Source organism: Hyperolius riggenbachi, chromosome 8, assembly GCF_040937935.1.
Source record: "Hyperolius riggenbachi isolate aHypRig1 chromosome 8, aHypRig1.pri, whole genome shotgun sequence".
NCBI classification, from domain to species: domain Eukaryota; kingdom Metazoa; phylum Chordata; class Amphibia; order Anura; family Hyperoliidae; genus Hyperolius; species Hyperolius riggenbachi.
In genome coordinates this window covers 37015612-37033386 of record NC_090653.1, presented here as the reverse complement: position 1 = coordinate 37033386, position 17775 = coordinate 37015612, and the positions used below count along the sequence as shown (strand labels likewise).

The following is a 17775-nucleotide window of genomic DNA, read 5'->3' as shown; positions in this document are numbered from 1 at the left end:
ATTATTGATACCAAAGACCGCAAAGCTCACAAACTTGGTCAGTGAGTAATTATGTGTTAGAGTTAGAAAAAGTAGGCGGAGCCAACACCAGCCAAATACATACCCGGGCAACGCCGGGCAATCAGCTAGTTAAACATAAAATCTAACTTTTGGATAATCCCACGCCAGTATCCTCGAAAATGTCCCACTTCAATATCCCCAGATAACTGATGAATGACGAGGAGCGTCGCACACGATCCCCGCCGCCGGCCCCAGACAAACTCTGAAATTCCTTCCAGGGCTCCCAATTTAAAGTGTACCACAGCGAATGTCATTTCCCAGCCTTTGAAAGCCATGTCAATGAGAAAATCAGTTTTCTCAAAAAGTCTTTCTGAAAAAAAAAAATTCTCCTGATCCCCCTGTTCCCCTTAATATACACAGCAAATCTGGTGATTCTAGCATGCATAAGGGCTTTGCCGAATTTGTACAGCTGAATCACGTGTTTGTCGGGTTAACCCAAACCGAATGCGAACACCCATATTCAGGCTGAATATAGCAACAACACCAACATCCAAACACTAACACTAATTGTAACATACCATGTCCCTAGGGAGCAGTACCACTAAGGTATTGTCAAGACATTGACACAAAAGCGGCGGACCGCTTAATCAAGGTTAGAAAAATTTCTAAAATACTTTATTGCACTCTCAAAAAACTGTAAGCAATGCCATGGGGGGCTGCAACCCCTTGACACCTAAAATCACAAAACAAAGTGCACATACGGTACATACAATTCCAAATTCCACTATATGAAACGGATAGAAGAGTCATGCACAGACCACCCAGAGTAACGCCTGTGCAAGTCGTGCGACTCTCCACTAACTTTACAGTGGATCAGGAATAAATGCTGCCTGCCACCAACCTGCCAACCTCAAGATGTGACAATCGTTACAAACTACTGACACTCTCATATCCTACCTAATAGTTAGCAAGTGTCCCTGCGTCCTGTCCATGTGTCAGTGCTTTTGCGCTACATCCGCATGTCCTGCACTGACACAGCCGTTGGCACAGGACACAGGGCGGGCTAGGAGGCGGGCCGGCCGGGAGCATGCCTGCGTGACGGGTGGATGGGTGCGTGCGCAGGGGACAGGTGCGTGCGCATGCGCACTGACTGACGACGGTTTTTATATAATGCAGCAATTATGGTTGGAGGAAAACCTCCAACTTAAAGAGACTCTGAAGCGAGTCTAAATTCTCTTTATTAACTTGTATTCATTTGAATCACCCTCAGCCCTGCTAAAACGATGCTATCCCGCGGCAAAACGAGGGGTCTATACCCCCCCAAATCCCTTCTCCTGTGTCCGGGGAGCGCTTCCTGAATGAGGCAGAGCTAATGGCTGCAGCTCTGCCTCCATGCGCGTCAATCCCTGCTGATCTCCGCCTCTCCCCGCCCCTCTCAGTCTTCCTTCTTTGAGAGGGGCGGGGAGAGGCGGAGATCCGCCGGCAGATTGACACGCTGAGAGGCAGAGCTGCAGCTCATAGCTCTGCCTCCATGAGCAGAAAAATCCACGACCAAGAAAGTCGTGGATTTTGCAGATGGGATTTGTGGGGTATAAACCCCTCATTTTGCTGCGGGATAGCGGCGGTTTAGCAGGGCTGAGGTTGATTCAAAGGAATACAAGTTAATAAAGAGAATTTAGACTCGCTTCAGAGTCTCTTTAACCTCCTTGGCGGTATGAAAAATACCGCCAGGAGGGAGCGCAGCAGTTTTTTTTTTAAAAAAATTTTTTTTAATCATGTAGCGAGCCGAGGGCTCGCTACATGATAGCCGCTGCTGAGCGGCACCCCCCCGCCCGCTTCGATCGCCTTCGGCGATCTCCGATCAGGAAATCCCGTTCATAGAACGGGATTTCCTGGAGGGCTTCCCCCGTCGCCATGGCGATGGGGCGGGATGACGTCACCGACGTCACTGACGTCGGGACGTCATTGGGAGTCCCGGGCCACCCCTCGGCGCTGCCTGGCACTGATTGGCCAGGCAGCGCTGGGGTCTGGAGGGGGGGGGGGCCCGCGCCGCAGCAGATAGCGGCGATCGGGCAGGGGCCGGCGGCGATCAGAGTGCTGGCGCAGCTAGCAAAGTGCTAGCTGCGTCCAGCAAAAAAAAAATTAATAAAATCGGCCCAGCAGGGCCTGAGCGGCACCCTCCGGCGGCTTACCCCGTGTCACACACGGGGTTACCGCCAAGGAGGTTAAAGCCCTGATATCAGGTTTTTATATGTCATGACACTATGGACTTGATTCACAAAGCGGCACTAAGTGTTAGCCCCGCAGTGAAAAGCACATTAGCGCATGTAAAGTAGCTTTGCGCGCACTAATATTCGCGCAAAACTACATTGCACCGAAAACGTCGCACTTCGCATGCAGTGCGGTCGCATATGGTGCCCCTTGGTGAACGTCATATATGGTGCCCCTTGGTGAACGTCATATATGGTGCCCCTTTAACGTTGCACCAGTGCGCCCTAAAGATCGCACCGCCGGGCGCACTGGTGCGACATTAAAGGGGCACCATATACGACGTTATCAGCGCACTGCGGTACCGCATGCAGTGCAACGTTTTCGCCGCACAAAGTCATTTGCGCTGCAGTTTGAACGTCTTAACCTCTAAGACATCCAAACTGCCATACTGCCGCTTTGTGAATCGAGCCCAATTAATTTAACAAATTGGCCCCTAAATGCTACTTGTTAGAATTTAAAGACAGGTGTATGTTAGTTCCACTGGTACCAATGGACCTAACACTATAAGTCTTCAAACAAACAAACAACAAACACAGAACATTTATATCGCGCTTTTCTCCTGGCGGACACAAAGCGCCAGAGCTGCAGCCACTAGGACGCGCTCTATAGGCAGTAGCAGTGTTAGGGAGACTTGCCTAAGGTCTCCTACTGAATAGGTGCTGGCTTACTGAACAGGCAGAGCCAAGATTTGAACGCTGGTCTCCTGTGTCAGAGACAGAGCCCTTAACCATTACACCATCCAGCCACTCCACAGCAATACTCTTCCGCTTGGTTGCAATAATCATATTCCTGGTGTAAGAGTGACAGTTCATGCTGTGTATTTGGACAAGATGAAATGGCCATTTACAGTAACTAGTGTGGATCCTCTGGATCATAATCTGAATACCAGTTGTGTTCGAACAACACAATGAAGGCATCACTCACATGTCCATTGGTTCGCAAACCTTCGGAAGTGCAGGGATGCAGCGTCCAAATATCCCTGAGATGTTGGCGTGCTTTGCAGGTCGGTACAGGCGCATGTGCACACATTCTTCAAGAATTAAACCACCCACTGACATGTTTCACCCTGCCTCCTGGGGCTTCCTCAGGATGGCAGCTAACATGAACACCAGTTGCGTGGGGTGCCGAATATCTCATCAGCTAAAAGTAGCATTTTTCCTAGCTAATAATTTACAGTACATGACAAACTCTCTTCACATTAAAAGACGCCATATGCAATGGTGAAAGCAAACAGAAGACGGCCAGACAGGCTCCGTTTGCATAGAAAGGAAGTCAGATCTCCACTTCTTGTTGCTCCCGCGTAATCTGACATGATGGACACACAGGATTTTGGCTACTTGGAGTCAGAACTGGTATCTGAAGCTGTAAAAGAAAGTGTGACATTATTTATCACGTATATTATGCCAGCAATGCAAATTAGTATTATATTTATTTATATAGCACCAACATCTTCTGTAGCGCTGTACAATGTACTAAAACATAATACTGGGGAGCATAGATACATGAGAAGTTTAGCATACTGTACAATCAGGACATCCAGTGACACAAGTACAGATACATGCAACTGATGTGTAGTTTGAAGTGATCATTTGATAAAATGCACAGAAACAGGCAGTGGAGTAACTAGAGATCATGGGGCCCCATAGTAAAACTTTCATTGGGCACATCAGATGTAGGCACTATTAAGCAATGCTACCTGCCCCTACCCTATGGATAGGAGTTATCTGGGCAATTTACATTCCCCTTCAACCTACACTGCATATAGCTGATGGACACTGAGACACATTCATAGGGTGGAGGAACACAAGAAAGTTAATGGAGAATAAATCAAGTAACACTTGGGCCCTCTCTGGTCCGGGGCCCCATAGCAGTTGCTATGGCTGCTATGGCTACACCCCTGGAAACAGGGAACACAAGGGGGAGGTCCCTGCCATAGCAAGCTTCCATTCCAGCCCCGGTGGAGACACTGGGGGAGGAGACAAAGGGATTAGTGGAAGAGGCAGCGAGCTTTAAATTAGAACTATAGCAAATTATAGGCTTGTTTGAACAGGTGTGTCTTCTTGAGGGTACGTTTGAACATTTCTAGGCAAGTAGCAAGATGGTTTAGATAATATATTATCCCCCCATATACTGCAAATGGATCACCCCACACTCTGTGCTGCCTCCTAGAGGATCCGTGAATAAGGGTAATAATGGGGGGATGCACAGTGGTGTAGTGGATAGCACTCTTCCCTTGCAGCGCTTGATTCCCAGTCCAGCCAGGGCACTGCAAGGACTTTGTATGTTCTCGCCATGTCTATGTGGGTTTCCTCTGGGCATTCTGGTTTCCTTCCAAATTCCAAAAACATATAGATTCGTTAATTCTTTTAATTGGCCTTAGACTACAATGGACATATGACGATGGTAGGGATTAGACTGTGAGTTCCTCTGAGGGACAGTTCATGACGTAACTATATACTCTGTACAGTGCTGTGGAAGATGTTGGCGCTATATAAATAATAATAATAATAATAATCATAATCACTACTACTATAATATAACACAGATGCCTCCCATATACAGCACAGAGATCACACAAAGGGCAGTTTCTAGGCTGTAGAGCTCTCAGTGTGAAGATGTATAATTCCCCCTCCGCCCACCTGTAGACTCGGGCACACTACTTTGTGCGGTAGCCAGAAGTGCCCTTCAGAATTTAGTATCCCCAACATAGCTAGCCAGAGGTAGCCCCCACACCCTGTATAGGTAGTCCGAGGAACCCCCAGTATTAATTAGACATATGCAGCTTCTCCCAGCATAGGTAGCCACATGAACCTCCAATATTAGGTAGCCAGATGCAGCCCCCCAGTTAAGGTAGTCAGAGAGCCCCCTCTCCCCTGTGTAGATAGCCAGAGAGCCCCCAGTGTAAGTCACCAGAGATCCCCCCCATTTAAGTAGCCAGAGAGATCCCCCCTGTAGGTAGCCAGAGAGACCCCTGGTAGGAAGCCAGAATGACCCGTTTAGGTAGCCAGAGAGTGGTGGTGGGGGGAGGCTGCAGAGTGCTCAGTGTGAGTAGTTACAACTCACCTTGCCGGGATCCACACTCGCCGCATCTCCTACCTGGTCCTAGGTGTCCAATGATGTCATCCACTATGAAGTGAGTTATCTTAACTGCTCCTGCTGTGCACTTTGCATGTGCTCCCAGCCTCTGCGCCCCGGGTGATGTTCCGACCCGCCTGCCCCTAGAAACGGCCATTATAACACCACACACTGTGCTGCCCTCTGGAGAGGAGTCTGTGCAAAGGGATGTACACAGACTCCATGTGTCCCTGCGTCATCCAGAAGGAGGACAGGGCTGGGAGGGCGGGTGTGTGCCCGTTCGGCGGCGTGCGTGCACGCGGCTTATGCGGTAAGAGCCTAGTACCCGTTTTGTTTTTAAACGGGCCTTAAGCCTAGTATAACATAAATAATAATGTTAGTTCACAATACAAGGAGATTAGTTAGTTATACAAATGTTCCTCTCCCTATAGATATCCTGTAAATACTACACAATGCAATAACTTGCAGGAACAGCATGTAATGGAACACTTACTGTTGGTGCTCCTGTAGCCAGCTTTCCTCTCTGAAATGAATAAATTATGGTGTTACAACTAGGAAACACTAAATACAAACTATATGCAAGACTTCATACAAAGGTCATCTAATAGCAAATAGCTCTTAGCCTCAGCTGCAAACACAGGTGGGTCATACCAGAGATCAGAGCCGGGACAAGGTCCTCCAGCACCCAAGGCTGAGACCCCAAAGTGCGCCCCTCCATCCCTCCCACCCCAGCCGTCACACACTGATTGCTATTAGACTAAGAGGCGCCCCAGAGCCCCCAACACCTTAATCTCTAGTTATCTGGCTTACAGTCACTGCAATGTATCCCCTTTTCTTATTCCTCTCTGCTTCAAACACAACAGGGGAATGATAGCTGAGTGAGTTGTGCGCCCCTCCTACCCTGCGCCCTGAGGCTCTCTCGCCTCTGCCTCGGCATGGCCCTGCCAGAGATCACTTGTCAATTGCATAATATAAAGCAACAAAACCTGACACCTGCAGTCTGTAGAAGCAGTAGAGTGTTGTACGGTATTAGTCATCAGTAAAAGTATGAGGTTTTGAATCAGGATGATCAGAAATGTAACTGGAAATCACTGGGCCCCCCTGCAAAACTTTGGAAATTCCTCCCCCCCCCCCCCCTTCCTTTCGCTTTCTGCACAGGTAAACTGAGAACCAATGTTATTCAGTTGGCTAGTGCACTCTTGAATGTGTTCTCCCCATGCAGATATAAACAGACAGCAGTGAAGCACTGGGAGCATTTTCTCTATCAATTACATTAGCTCCTGTGATAAAACGTGCATGTATTCAAACATACATACAGGGCTTGATTCACTAAACCGTGACAATTCATATCACGGCTGCGCTAGTGTTTTCGCGCGCAATAGCGAATTTTCACACGGAGTCACAAATTTTCTAGCAAAAATGGGCGTATTTTCGTGCGCAAATTCACGATTGCGCACGGAATTAGCGATTGCATTCGAAAATGCGCAATAACGTGAAAACGCATATGAGTTATCACGGTTTATTGAATCAAGCCCATGGTGTGCAGAAAACGCATACAAAAAACCGGCACACGAGTGTTCTCCCAGCCTCAGCTTATTACACTCACTCTGCCCTCTGAAGGAGCAGAACTGGCTCTGTAGACTCCCCCAGCATTACTACAGTACAGAGCATTTGGTGAGGGGGTGGAAAGGCTGGGGGATGAGCATTGTACACAAGAGCCTGCTGCACACTCAATAGGGACTGTCTACAAATCTTTGTCTATAAAACTTTGTATGTTTACTTATCAGTGGCTGAGCAGATGCAGTCATTAGAACAATTGTGCAGAGAGCACAATTTTTTTTTGTCTCCATGCCCTTAGTTGTCAATCTCTCAAGACAGCTTCTGGACCCCCCTGTGGCTGCATCCCTTGCAGGGTCTATTGTTATGCCTAGTACACACCATACAATTTTCTGTTAGATTTTTCTGTAAGATTTTCTGTAATTAGATGATTTTCTGTAAAGTACTGGTAGAAACTGGTCATTAACTCTGGTGCATTGTCTTCTGGTTATCTCCTGCTGATTAGAACAATGCCTAATTGCTGGGCAGATAGATGGTTAGATAGATAATTGCCAACATGTTGGAAATTTTTTATCTGGCAGGTAAATCTAACAGAAAATTGTATGGTGTGTACCTAGCATTACGCCCTGAGGATGATACTATTTATTGGCTAACTTAGAAGAAAATGAGTAAGCTTTTGGCTAATAAAGAGTAAGCTTTCAGTTCAATCGCTAAGAGACTGATGGAAACAATGCAGGCATGTTTCCTTTAGCGCATTATGATTGCGATGGGGTTTTTCCCCATTTGTCAGTTCCGCAGAATTTTTCTTGCACTGGACCTCCGATACAAAGTAGGGGAGTGTACGTAGCGTTTTGCATTACATAAGCGATAGAAATCGGATTGCAAAAAGCTGTAATGGAAAAGAGCGCACAGGTTCCAGGCTCTGCAGCCAGGTTGGGACCAGGGTAAGTGGTGCTCTCATTTAATGACAGGAGCCTTGCTCGCCTCTGTGTCAGCCCAGCCCTGTTACTGAGGGATCAGTGAATAATGGCGCACAGCCCCTATGCATAAAAATGGCGCCGCATTAAAAAGATACGCTTATCGCTATTTATCGTTAGTACTGCATAATAATGGCGCACAGGGAAAAAAGAAGAAAAACGGCACAAACTAACGTTATTTATCAATAGTGGCACACACTATCGTTATTTATCAATAGTGGCACACACTAACGTTATTTATCAATAGCGCCCTACATAAGCCAAACTGCAGACGTTATTTAACTGCAAAATGGTGAATGGATTTAATGTAACACTGTCAAGGTTGGGGTTATGCACCACCAGGGGGGGGGGGGGGGGTCTTGGGGTTAGGCACCACTGGGGGGGTCTTAGGGTTAGGCACCACCAGGGGGGGGGTCTTGGGGTTAGGCACCACTGGGGGCGTCTTAGGGTTAGGCACCACCAGGGGGGGGGGTCTTGGGGTTAGGCACCACTGGGGGGGCTTAGGGTTAGGCACCACTGGGGGGGGGGTCTTAGGGTTAGGCACCACCAAGGGGGGGTTTAGGGGTTAGGGATAGGTACAGAGAGGGTTCTGTGTGTTAACGCTAAATAACAATAAGGCTTTAACACTAAATAACAATAAGGCTTTAACGTTAAATAGCGATAAGCGGCAAATGGATTAGCAGCAACACTGTGCGCCATTATTCACAGGCGCCATTTTCAGATGGAAGCGTTACTGAGGGTCTAGAGGGGAGAACAGGAGATGATGGAGGGTGTCGAGGTAGCTTTGGCAGTGTAAGGAGTGCAGGGAAAAGGATGGGTTTATTGAGGTTCTTGATGAGGTTGAGTGAAGCGAGGAAAGTGAGAGCTACTCGAAGGACTGGGGGCAAGGCTGGTAGTAAGAACAATAGGGTGCAGGGTCAGCAACATGTGGGGTGGGGTCCTGTATTCCATATGCATAGCTCCCAACTGTCCCTTTTTCGGAGGGACAGTCCCTTTTTGGGAGCCCTGTCCCTCTGTCCCTCCTTCACCCTCATTTGTCCCTCTTTCAGGACTTTGTCCCTCTTTCTATGTAAATATATATATTTCTATACTAAAAATGTGTTTGATTGACTCTAAACTTTATTCCCAACCTTTAAATGTATATATTATTAATTTTAAAATGTTACTATGAAGGAAAATGAACCAGGATAGAAAGGACCAGCGTGGTTTGAATTATAAAACAACATATGTTTCTTATGAAATCTTTATGGTATGCGTGACTAGAGGCGTGGTGAGGGCATGGCCAGGGGTGTGGCAGGGGCGTGGCTTAAGTGTCCCTTTTTCTCATCTCAAAAAGTTGGGAGGTATGAATATGTATGTGGTTGCAGGATGAGGAAGACACTCGGCAGCAAGCTGACTGCTGCTTGGTGGTCCGGAGGAGGGGCTGGCAGCTTGGAGGCGTGGTTCCCTATCCCGCACAGCTTCAGGCAGACACACTCATTCAACCGCCTGCCCATTCCCCCCACACGCTGAAGGTATTTTATGGGGCCATCAGAAGTAGGCACTCTTGAGCACTGCCACTTCCCCCTACCCTATGGATAAGAGCTGATTGAGTAATTTACATTCTCATACAATCTAAACTGCATACTGTCCATGGACACTGAGAAAAAGTCAGAGGGTGGAAGAACACAAGAAATGTAATAGTAAATACATAAAGACCCTCCTGGACCCCCTCTGCTCCAGGGCCCCATAGCAACTGCTATGGCTATTGCTGTGCCCCTGGATACTCACCTATGGAGAAGGAAGGCTCTGGATCCCATGGAGTTTTCCCACTCCTCTCTCCATGTGTTCATTCAATGCCAAGAAAACACAGGTCTGAAAGTCCTGTCCACAACAATCGATATGGAAAGGGGTGGGGGGGAGATGTTGGGATATTGTGAAAACTGCTGCACTTGGGGGCCTGGAGGAGGTATTGGCTACACTTTAGGGACAGGAGGAGTTAATGGCTGCAATACTGTATGAAGTGCAGTCATTAACCCCTCCTGGGCGTACGAGAGATATCAGCGCGGGAGACTTGGGCGCAGGATACAGCCAGTATATGGCTGGTCCGGCTGCTGCACAAGTCCTGGCCGTGTCAAATACTGTTCCCCCTCCAGGCCGCCATAGATGGTGGGGAATGAAATAACTCGGCTTCCACCAATTGCTGGAAGCCGAATTATTGTGTTTTAAAAGAAACTTCAGCTCCGTCTTCTGATGGCGCCGAAGTTACTCCCTGTGCGCCCAAGTCTCCTGCGCTGGATTCACTGTGTTTGCTTCCTGGTCCCCAAGTGCAGCCAATAACTTTGCTGGGTAGACTTATCTTTAAGTCAATAAAAAATTCCAGCTTAAAGGGACTCAGAGCACCTCTCATGGGCATGCCTTTAAGCCAAGATGGCAGCCATAATTTTTAGATTGAAATAGAATGAAAACTATTTGGTGTAGAACGGCGATTTAGGCATCAAATGAAAGAGGAGAGCACAAGCTACAGAAAGGTATGCACCTTTAAGTACTTTGCAGTACTGGTCGGAGTCTTAAAGGCATGCCCATGAGAGGTGCTCGGAGTCCATTTAAGAGGGTCAAATATTGGAGTCGACTCATACTCGAGATTGACTTATATTCGAGGTTATAATACAGGGGAGTAACTATAGACCCTGCAAGGAATGCAGCCACAGGGGGGCCCAGAAGCTGCAGTGGGCCCCAGTGGGGGGAGAAGTTTATTTTCTATTTCCTGAGTGACTGACAACTAAGGGTACAGAGAGAAAAAAAATTCTGCTCTCTGCAAAATTGTTCTGCTCAGCCACTGATAAGTAATCGTACAAAGTTTCTCAGACAAAGATTTATACCTATTCACTATACAGTGTGCAGCAGGGTCTTGTGTACAATTCCCTGACCCCCAGCCTCTTCACCACCTCCCCAAGTGCTGTGTTCTGAGTGGAGGAGAAGTCAGTGCCAGTTCTATCAGAGATGGACAGAGTGAGTGTAATAAGTTGAGGCTGGGAGCACACTTGCCTGTCAGTTTTCTGTATGTATTTTCTGCACACCATGGGCTCGATTCACTATAGTGTGATAACGGCTATCACAGCAGTTATCATGTGATCTGCCTCACGCAAAGGTTTTCACACACACAGCGTTACTTCGTGTGATAAGCAAAGGTTTGCACATGATCACGCGTGGGTTTCATGTGAAACGCGCACGTAATCGCACGCAAACCTTTGTTTATCACGCAAAGTAATGCTGTGTGCGTGAAAACCTTTGCGTACGGCAGATCGCGCGATAACTGCTGTGATAGCCGTTATCACACTATAGTGAATCCAGCCCAATGTGTCTGTATGTGTGAAAACGTTTTATCACAGAAGCTAATGCAATTGAGAAAATGTGTGCAGTGCTTCACTGCTGTCTTCTGTTTTCTATCTGCATGGGGAAAACACGTTCAAGTGTACACTAGCCAACTGAATAACATTTATCTTAGTTTACATGTGAAGAAAGCGGGTGGAGGGGCCCATCCAAAGTGTTGCAGGGGGGCCCAGTGATTTCTAGTTACGCCCCTGGTTATACAGTATCTATTCGCTTTAAGTCCCATGGAAAGAAAGCGCTTTACAAATGTTATTGTATTATTATAGTGTCTCCCCTTTTTGGATACAACCCAATATCAGATGTTCCTCTTTTTTGTTGTTGACAGTAGCGTACATTATTGTGCAAACTTACATTCAGTTCCCATATTTTTTCACATGACTGTATATAATAGCTAAACTCCATTTCTATCCTCTTAAATTCAATTAAGGGCATGTGCAAATTTGGACAGAGGCGCCAGGCAGGTTAAAATGATCTAAAAACAACTAAAGAGGAGGAGTACAGGTGGACTTACCTCCTGAAATGATAGACAATCGAGATTGTTCAAATCGCAAATAACAATTTAATTTGGCACTCCGCAACGCGTTTCGCAGGTATAACACGCTTCATCAGGCAAGTAGTGCAAGCTCAAAAAGGTCCAATAGTGGCAATGCGCCTCTGTCTATACTATTGGACCTTTTTGAGCTTGCACTCCCCTTGCCTGATGAAGCGGGTTATACCTGCGAAACGCGTTGCGGAGTGCCAAATTAAATTGTTATTTGCGATTTGAACAATCTCGATTGTCCATCATTTCAGGAGGTAGGTCCACCTGTACTCCTCCTTTTTAGTTGGTTTTAGATCATTTTAACCTGCCCTGGCGCCTCTGTCCAAATTTGCACAGTATATAGTCCACCTTGGGTGGAGGGGACTGTCCCCTTCTTTCTATCTACAGAGAGCGACTTCTTAAACCTGAGTGGGGTCAGGTCCTAATGCTCCCCACCTGCAATTCAAGTGGTTGCCTATGTGGTAACCCATGTTTGTGAGTATATCCACATCTGTTAATTATTTCGCCAACAATTGTTAGACTTACTGCACTATATTGGGCTCTCGGTTTTTCTTTTTGTTTCAAGTGCATCAATTAAGGGCATATTCACACTGAACGCTTCCGTAGTGCATTGTGAAAAAGCTTCAGTTAAGGACACATAGGGACACATGGACATTACCTTGCACATCAGCTGTCCGTTCAGTTATAAGTGACAGCAACTGATTCAGTGTGAATGGACCCTAAGCAGCCAGAGCCCCATGGTTGCAAATTTACATTACAGTCTATGGAGGCGCTGAGTAGCAACTAGTGTCACCGCACAGAAACAACCTGCTTCGCTGATAATATAGAAACCCAGTGAGCACTTTATTAGGAACATTACACTAATGGGTAGCATCTCCCTTTTCCAGCCTCAGTTCTTCATGATATGAATTTCACAAGATGTTAGAACACTGTTTTGTGATTTATTTATTTTTTTAAATCAGATACTCACCTATAGAGGGAAAACTCTGGATTTTATAGAGCCTTCCCTGTCCTCGCTTGGTCTCCTCATTCTAGTGCTGTCACTCCAGTTCCAGGGCCAGTTCTTTTTGCCACCTGAAACCCCCCTCCCCTCAGTCAGCAATGGAGCATATGCAATAACTTGAGACATGACATGCTACAGCTCAACACAATAACACACGGGCTGGATGTCTGTGAGTCTGTGACAAACAAACTGCTCACCCTCAGCCAGTCAGCCATCCTCCATTCCTCCTCAGTCAGGACAGCAGTGTCACCTCCTCCCTTCTGCTGCTCTCCTGCCTCCCCCCTCCTCACTCACTGCCAGACTCCTCACACAGCACAACAAGCTGCTTTTCCCCAATGATGACCTCTTCACATTGCTCTCCTCTCACTTCTCCTCCCACTCTGACTGCATGCTGTGTTTGTAAAAACACAGAACAAATATGCCGCCCCTGTAATCTCTGCGCCTGTTGCAAGTGTTTCACCTTGCTTCATGAGAGAACCGATCCTGTTCCTGAGTGATTCTAATAATGGGCAGCTCCCTCTTTTCTCCTAAAGATCATTTTGTATTTTCTGTTTAACCCTTTTGCGTTCCACGGTTTTTACAACTTAAAGTTCCTGGCGTTTTTGACACTTAAGCTTTGTCGTTTTGATACAGCAGTAACTTTTTAATTATCTATGCCATCTTAGTGATACATATCTTGTTTTTTTCAGTACAATCTAGGCTTTCCTTGGGCAATATTTTTCTCCCCAAACCATTTATGGGGAAAAATTAGGCATAAATGCAGAAAACAAACATTTTTTTCATTTTCCCCCTCCCTAATTTTCACATGTCCCACAGTTATAAAACATTTACAAATAAATTATTTGGCACTTTCCAATTAAAATGATACCCCATATGCCACATTTTACTTCTAGCTGAGCATGTGGCGGACCGTTATCCCCAGTCTGTGCGTCTGTGGCGATCGAATGTGTTCGCTAGGGCGACAGTTCAGGGGGCATAGAGCTGTACAGATGCTTTGCTAGGCAATGGCAGAGCGTTACATCTGTAGAGCATTGGAGCCTGAAACGTTCGCCCCAACGATTGCATCCGATTGCTACTGGCGGCAGTCATTAAACGTTTATAAACAGGCATAGGTATTGCAGGGGTTAATAATGGGTTAATAGGCTAAGTTTGGTTTAAAAATTAATGGGGAATAAAAAAAAAATTACTTTTTATTTTATTGGGCCCATGTCACTTTAATTTTTTTTTTTTTACTTTTACAACTTTTTTTCCCCTAACTTTATTGAATGATTGTTGCTAGCTAACAGCAACAATCATTCACAGGATCATTCACGTGACTGTGCACGTGACCGCGCAGCGGCGGCAAACAGCGAGATTTAATGCAGGACATAGATTCTATGTCCTAGAACATACAGGGGGGGCTAATTAGGACTTAGAATCTGCATCCTGGAACTTAGCGCAGTTAAAATTACTTTTGCACTCTGCAAGTGTACCAAAAAGTAGGTGAAAAAGTACTGTACTACCAACATTATTCTGAATATTTTCTTGCTTGCTGGTGGCTTAAATTGTATTTCATTTATAATGTGAAAATATCACCTAGAATAAAACTGAGGAGAAATGTGAATTGGGTCGAGCCCTGTTAGGTGTGTGCAGTAAATTGCATCAAGCAGAATTACATGTGTTAAAGAGGAGGCCATACTATCTAAAAAAAAAAAAAAAAAAACACATCTATAAGTGGATAAATACTTGCTCCAATTACATAACAGATGTATTGCACTGTCCACGGTTTGATTTTAGTGATTTTTCTACAGGATAAAAAAGAGAAAATGCTTCTTAGGATTCTCCGTTTTAACTGTGTGTCTATCTTGAAGCAAATCCTCATGTCATTTCCTCCCTTACCCTCCTCTGTCTGATTGTGTATGCATTGCCTGTCCTCAGGGGTGAGCCTGGGGTGCCTGGCACCTGGGTGCAAGATTTTATCTGGCGCTTTTAGGAGTGGTTAAATTAACCGCACCCAACCACATAACCACACCCATGTCCATAATAATTATGTGGGCAGCATTCACCAGAAAATAATCGCTATGTGGGGAGCAATCACCAGAAAATAATCATTATGTGGGGAGCAATCACCAGAAAATAATCGTTATGTGGGGAGCAATCACCAGAAAATAATCATTATGTGGGGAGAAATCACCAGAAAATCGTTATGTGGGGAGCATTCACCAGAAAATAATAGTTATGTGGGCAGCATTCACCAGAAAATCGTTATGCAGGGAGCATTCACCAGAAAATAATCGCAATGCGGGCAGCATTCACCAGAAAATAATAGTTATGTGGGGAGCAATCACCAGAAAATAATCGTTATGTGGGCAGCATTCACCAGAAAATAATCGTTATGTGGGGAGCAATCACCAGAAAATAATTATTATGTGGGGAGCAATCACCAGAAAATAATCGTTATGTGGGGAGCAATCACCAGAAAATAATCGTTATGTGGGGAGCAATCATCAGAAAATCGTTATGTGGGGAGCATTCACCAGAAAATAATAGTTATGTGGGCAGCATTCACCAGAAAATCGTTATGCAGGGAGCATTCACCAGAAAATAATCGCAATGTGGGCAGCATTCACCAGTGAATAATCGCTATGTGGGAAGCATTCACCAGAAAATAATCGTTATATGGGGAGCATTCACCAGAAAATCGTTATGCAGGGGGCATTCACCAGAAAATAAACGCTATGTGCACAGCATTCACCAGAAAATAATCGCAATGTGGGGGCATTCACCAGAAAATAATCGCAATGTGGGGAGCATTCAACAGAAAATAATCGCAATGTGGGGAGCATTCACCAGAAAATAATCGTAATGTGGGCAGCATTCACCAGAAAATAATCACTATGTGGGGAGCATTCACCAGAAAATAATCCCATTGTGGGGAGCAATCACCTGAAAATAATCGCTATGTGGGGAGCATTCACCAGAAAATAATCGCTATGTGGGGAGCATTCACCAGAAAATAATCGTTATGTGCGCAGCATTCACCAGAAAATAATCGCAATGTGGGGGCATTCACCAGAAAATAAACACTATTTGCGCAGCATTCACCAGAAAAGAAACGCTATGTGGGGAGCATTCACCAGAAAATAATCGTTATGTGGGGAGCATTCACCAGAAAATAATCACAATGTGGGGAGCATTCACCAGAAAATAATCGTTATGTGCGCAGCAATCACCAGAAAATAATCGCAATGTGGGGGCAATCACCAGAAAATAATCGCAATGTGGGGGCAATCACCAGAAAATAATCGTTATGTGGGGAGCAATCACCAGAAAATAATCGTTATGTGGGGAGCTATCACCAGAAAATAATCGTTATGTGGGGAGAAATCACCAGAAAATAATCGTTATGTGGGGAGCATTCACCAGAAAATAATCATTATATGGGGAGCATTCACCAGAAAATAATCGTAATGTGGGCAGCATTCACCAGAAAATAATCGCTATGTGGGGAGCAGTCCCTAGGAAATAATCATTATGTGGGGAGCACTCACCAGAAAATAATCGTTATGTGGGCAGCATTCACCAGAAAATAATCACTATGTGGGGAGCATTCACCAGAAAATAATCCCATTGTGGGGAGCAATCACCTGAAAATAATCGCTATGTGGGGATCATTCACCTGAAAATAATCGCTAGGTGTGCAGCATTCACCAGAAAATAATCGTTATGTGGGGAGCATTCACCAGAAAATAATCGTAATGTGGGCAGCATTCACCAGAAAATAATCGCTATGTGGGGAGCAGTCCCTAGGAAATAATCATTATGTGGGGAGCACTCACCAGAAAATAATCGTTATGTGGGCAGCATTCACCAGAAAATAATCGCAATGTGGGCAGCATTCACCAGAAAATAATCACTATGTGGGGAGCATTCACCAGAAAATAATCCCAATGTGGGGAGCAATCACCAGAAAATAATCGCTATGTGGGGAGCATTCACCAGAAAATAATCGCTATGTGGGGAGCATTCACCAGAAAATAATCGTTATGTGCGCAGGATTCACCAGAGAATAATCACAATGTGGGGGCATTCACCAGAAAATAAACACTATTTGCGCAGCATTCACCAGAAAAGAAACGCTATGTGAGGAGCAATCACCAGAAAATAATCGCTAGGCGTGCAGCATTCACCAGAAAATAATCGTTATGTGGGGAGCATTCACCAGAAAATAATCACAATTTGGGGAGCATTCACCAGAAAATAATCGTTATGTGCGCAGCAATCACCAGAAAATAATCGCAATGTGGGGGCAATCACCAGAAAATAATCGTTATGTGGGGAGCAATCACCAGAAAATAATCGTTATGTGGGGAGCTATCACCAGAAAATAATCATTATGTGGGGAGAAATCACCAGAAAATAATCGTTATGTGGGGAGCATTCACCAGAAAATAATCATTATATGGGGAGCAATCACCAGAAAATAATCGTTATATGGGGAGCTATCACCAGAAAATAATAGTTATGTGCGCAGCAATCACCAGAAAATAATCGTTATGTGGGGAGATATCACCAGAAAATAATCGTTATGGGGGGAGCATTCACCAGAAAATAATCATTATATGGGGAGCAATCACCAGAAAATAATCGTTATATGAGGAGCTATCACCAGAAAATAATAGTTATGTGCGCAGCAATCACCAGAAAATAATCGCAATGTGGGGGCAATCACCAGAAAATAATCGTTATGTGGGGAGCATTCACCAGAAAATAATTGTTATATGGGGAGCAATCACCAGAAAATAATCGTTATGTGGGGAGCATTCACCAGAAAATAATTGTTATATGGGGAGCAATCACCAGAAAATAATCGTTATGTGGGGAGCTATCACCAGAAAATAATCGTTATGTGGGGAGCAGTGCTGTGAAAAAAAAATTCACTCACCTGGCCGGCCTCTGATATGCAGCTCCCCGACGATCCTCCAGCGATGATCTCCCGC

The 17775-nt window shown here is 45.4% G+C and overlaps 1 protein-coding gene across 1 annotated transcript in view; it reads right to left on the bottom strand.

The window, feature by feature from the left end:
- Positions 1 to 2029: 2029 nt before the first annotated feature.
- The window catches only part of LOC137528723 (class I histocompatibility antigen, F10 alpha chain-like), an 83156-nt gene continuing 67410 nt past the window's right edge, over positions 2030 to 17775 (bottom strand). Inside the window, exons 6-7 of the mRNA XM_068250234.1 lie at positions 5840 to 5869; positions 2030 to 3633 (exon numbers count right to left, since the gene is read on the bottom strand). Of these exons, the coding sequence (XP_068106335.1) occupies positions 3605 to 3633; positions 5840 to 5869 (59 nt within the window). The 3' untranslated portion in view covers positions 2030 to 3604. The remainder of the gene's footprint in view (positions 3634 to 5839; positions 5870 to 17775) is intronic.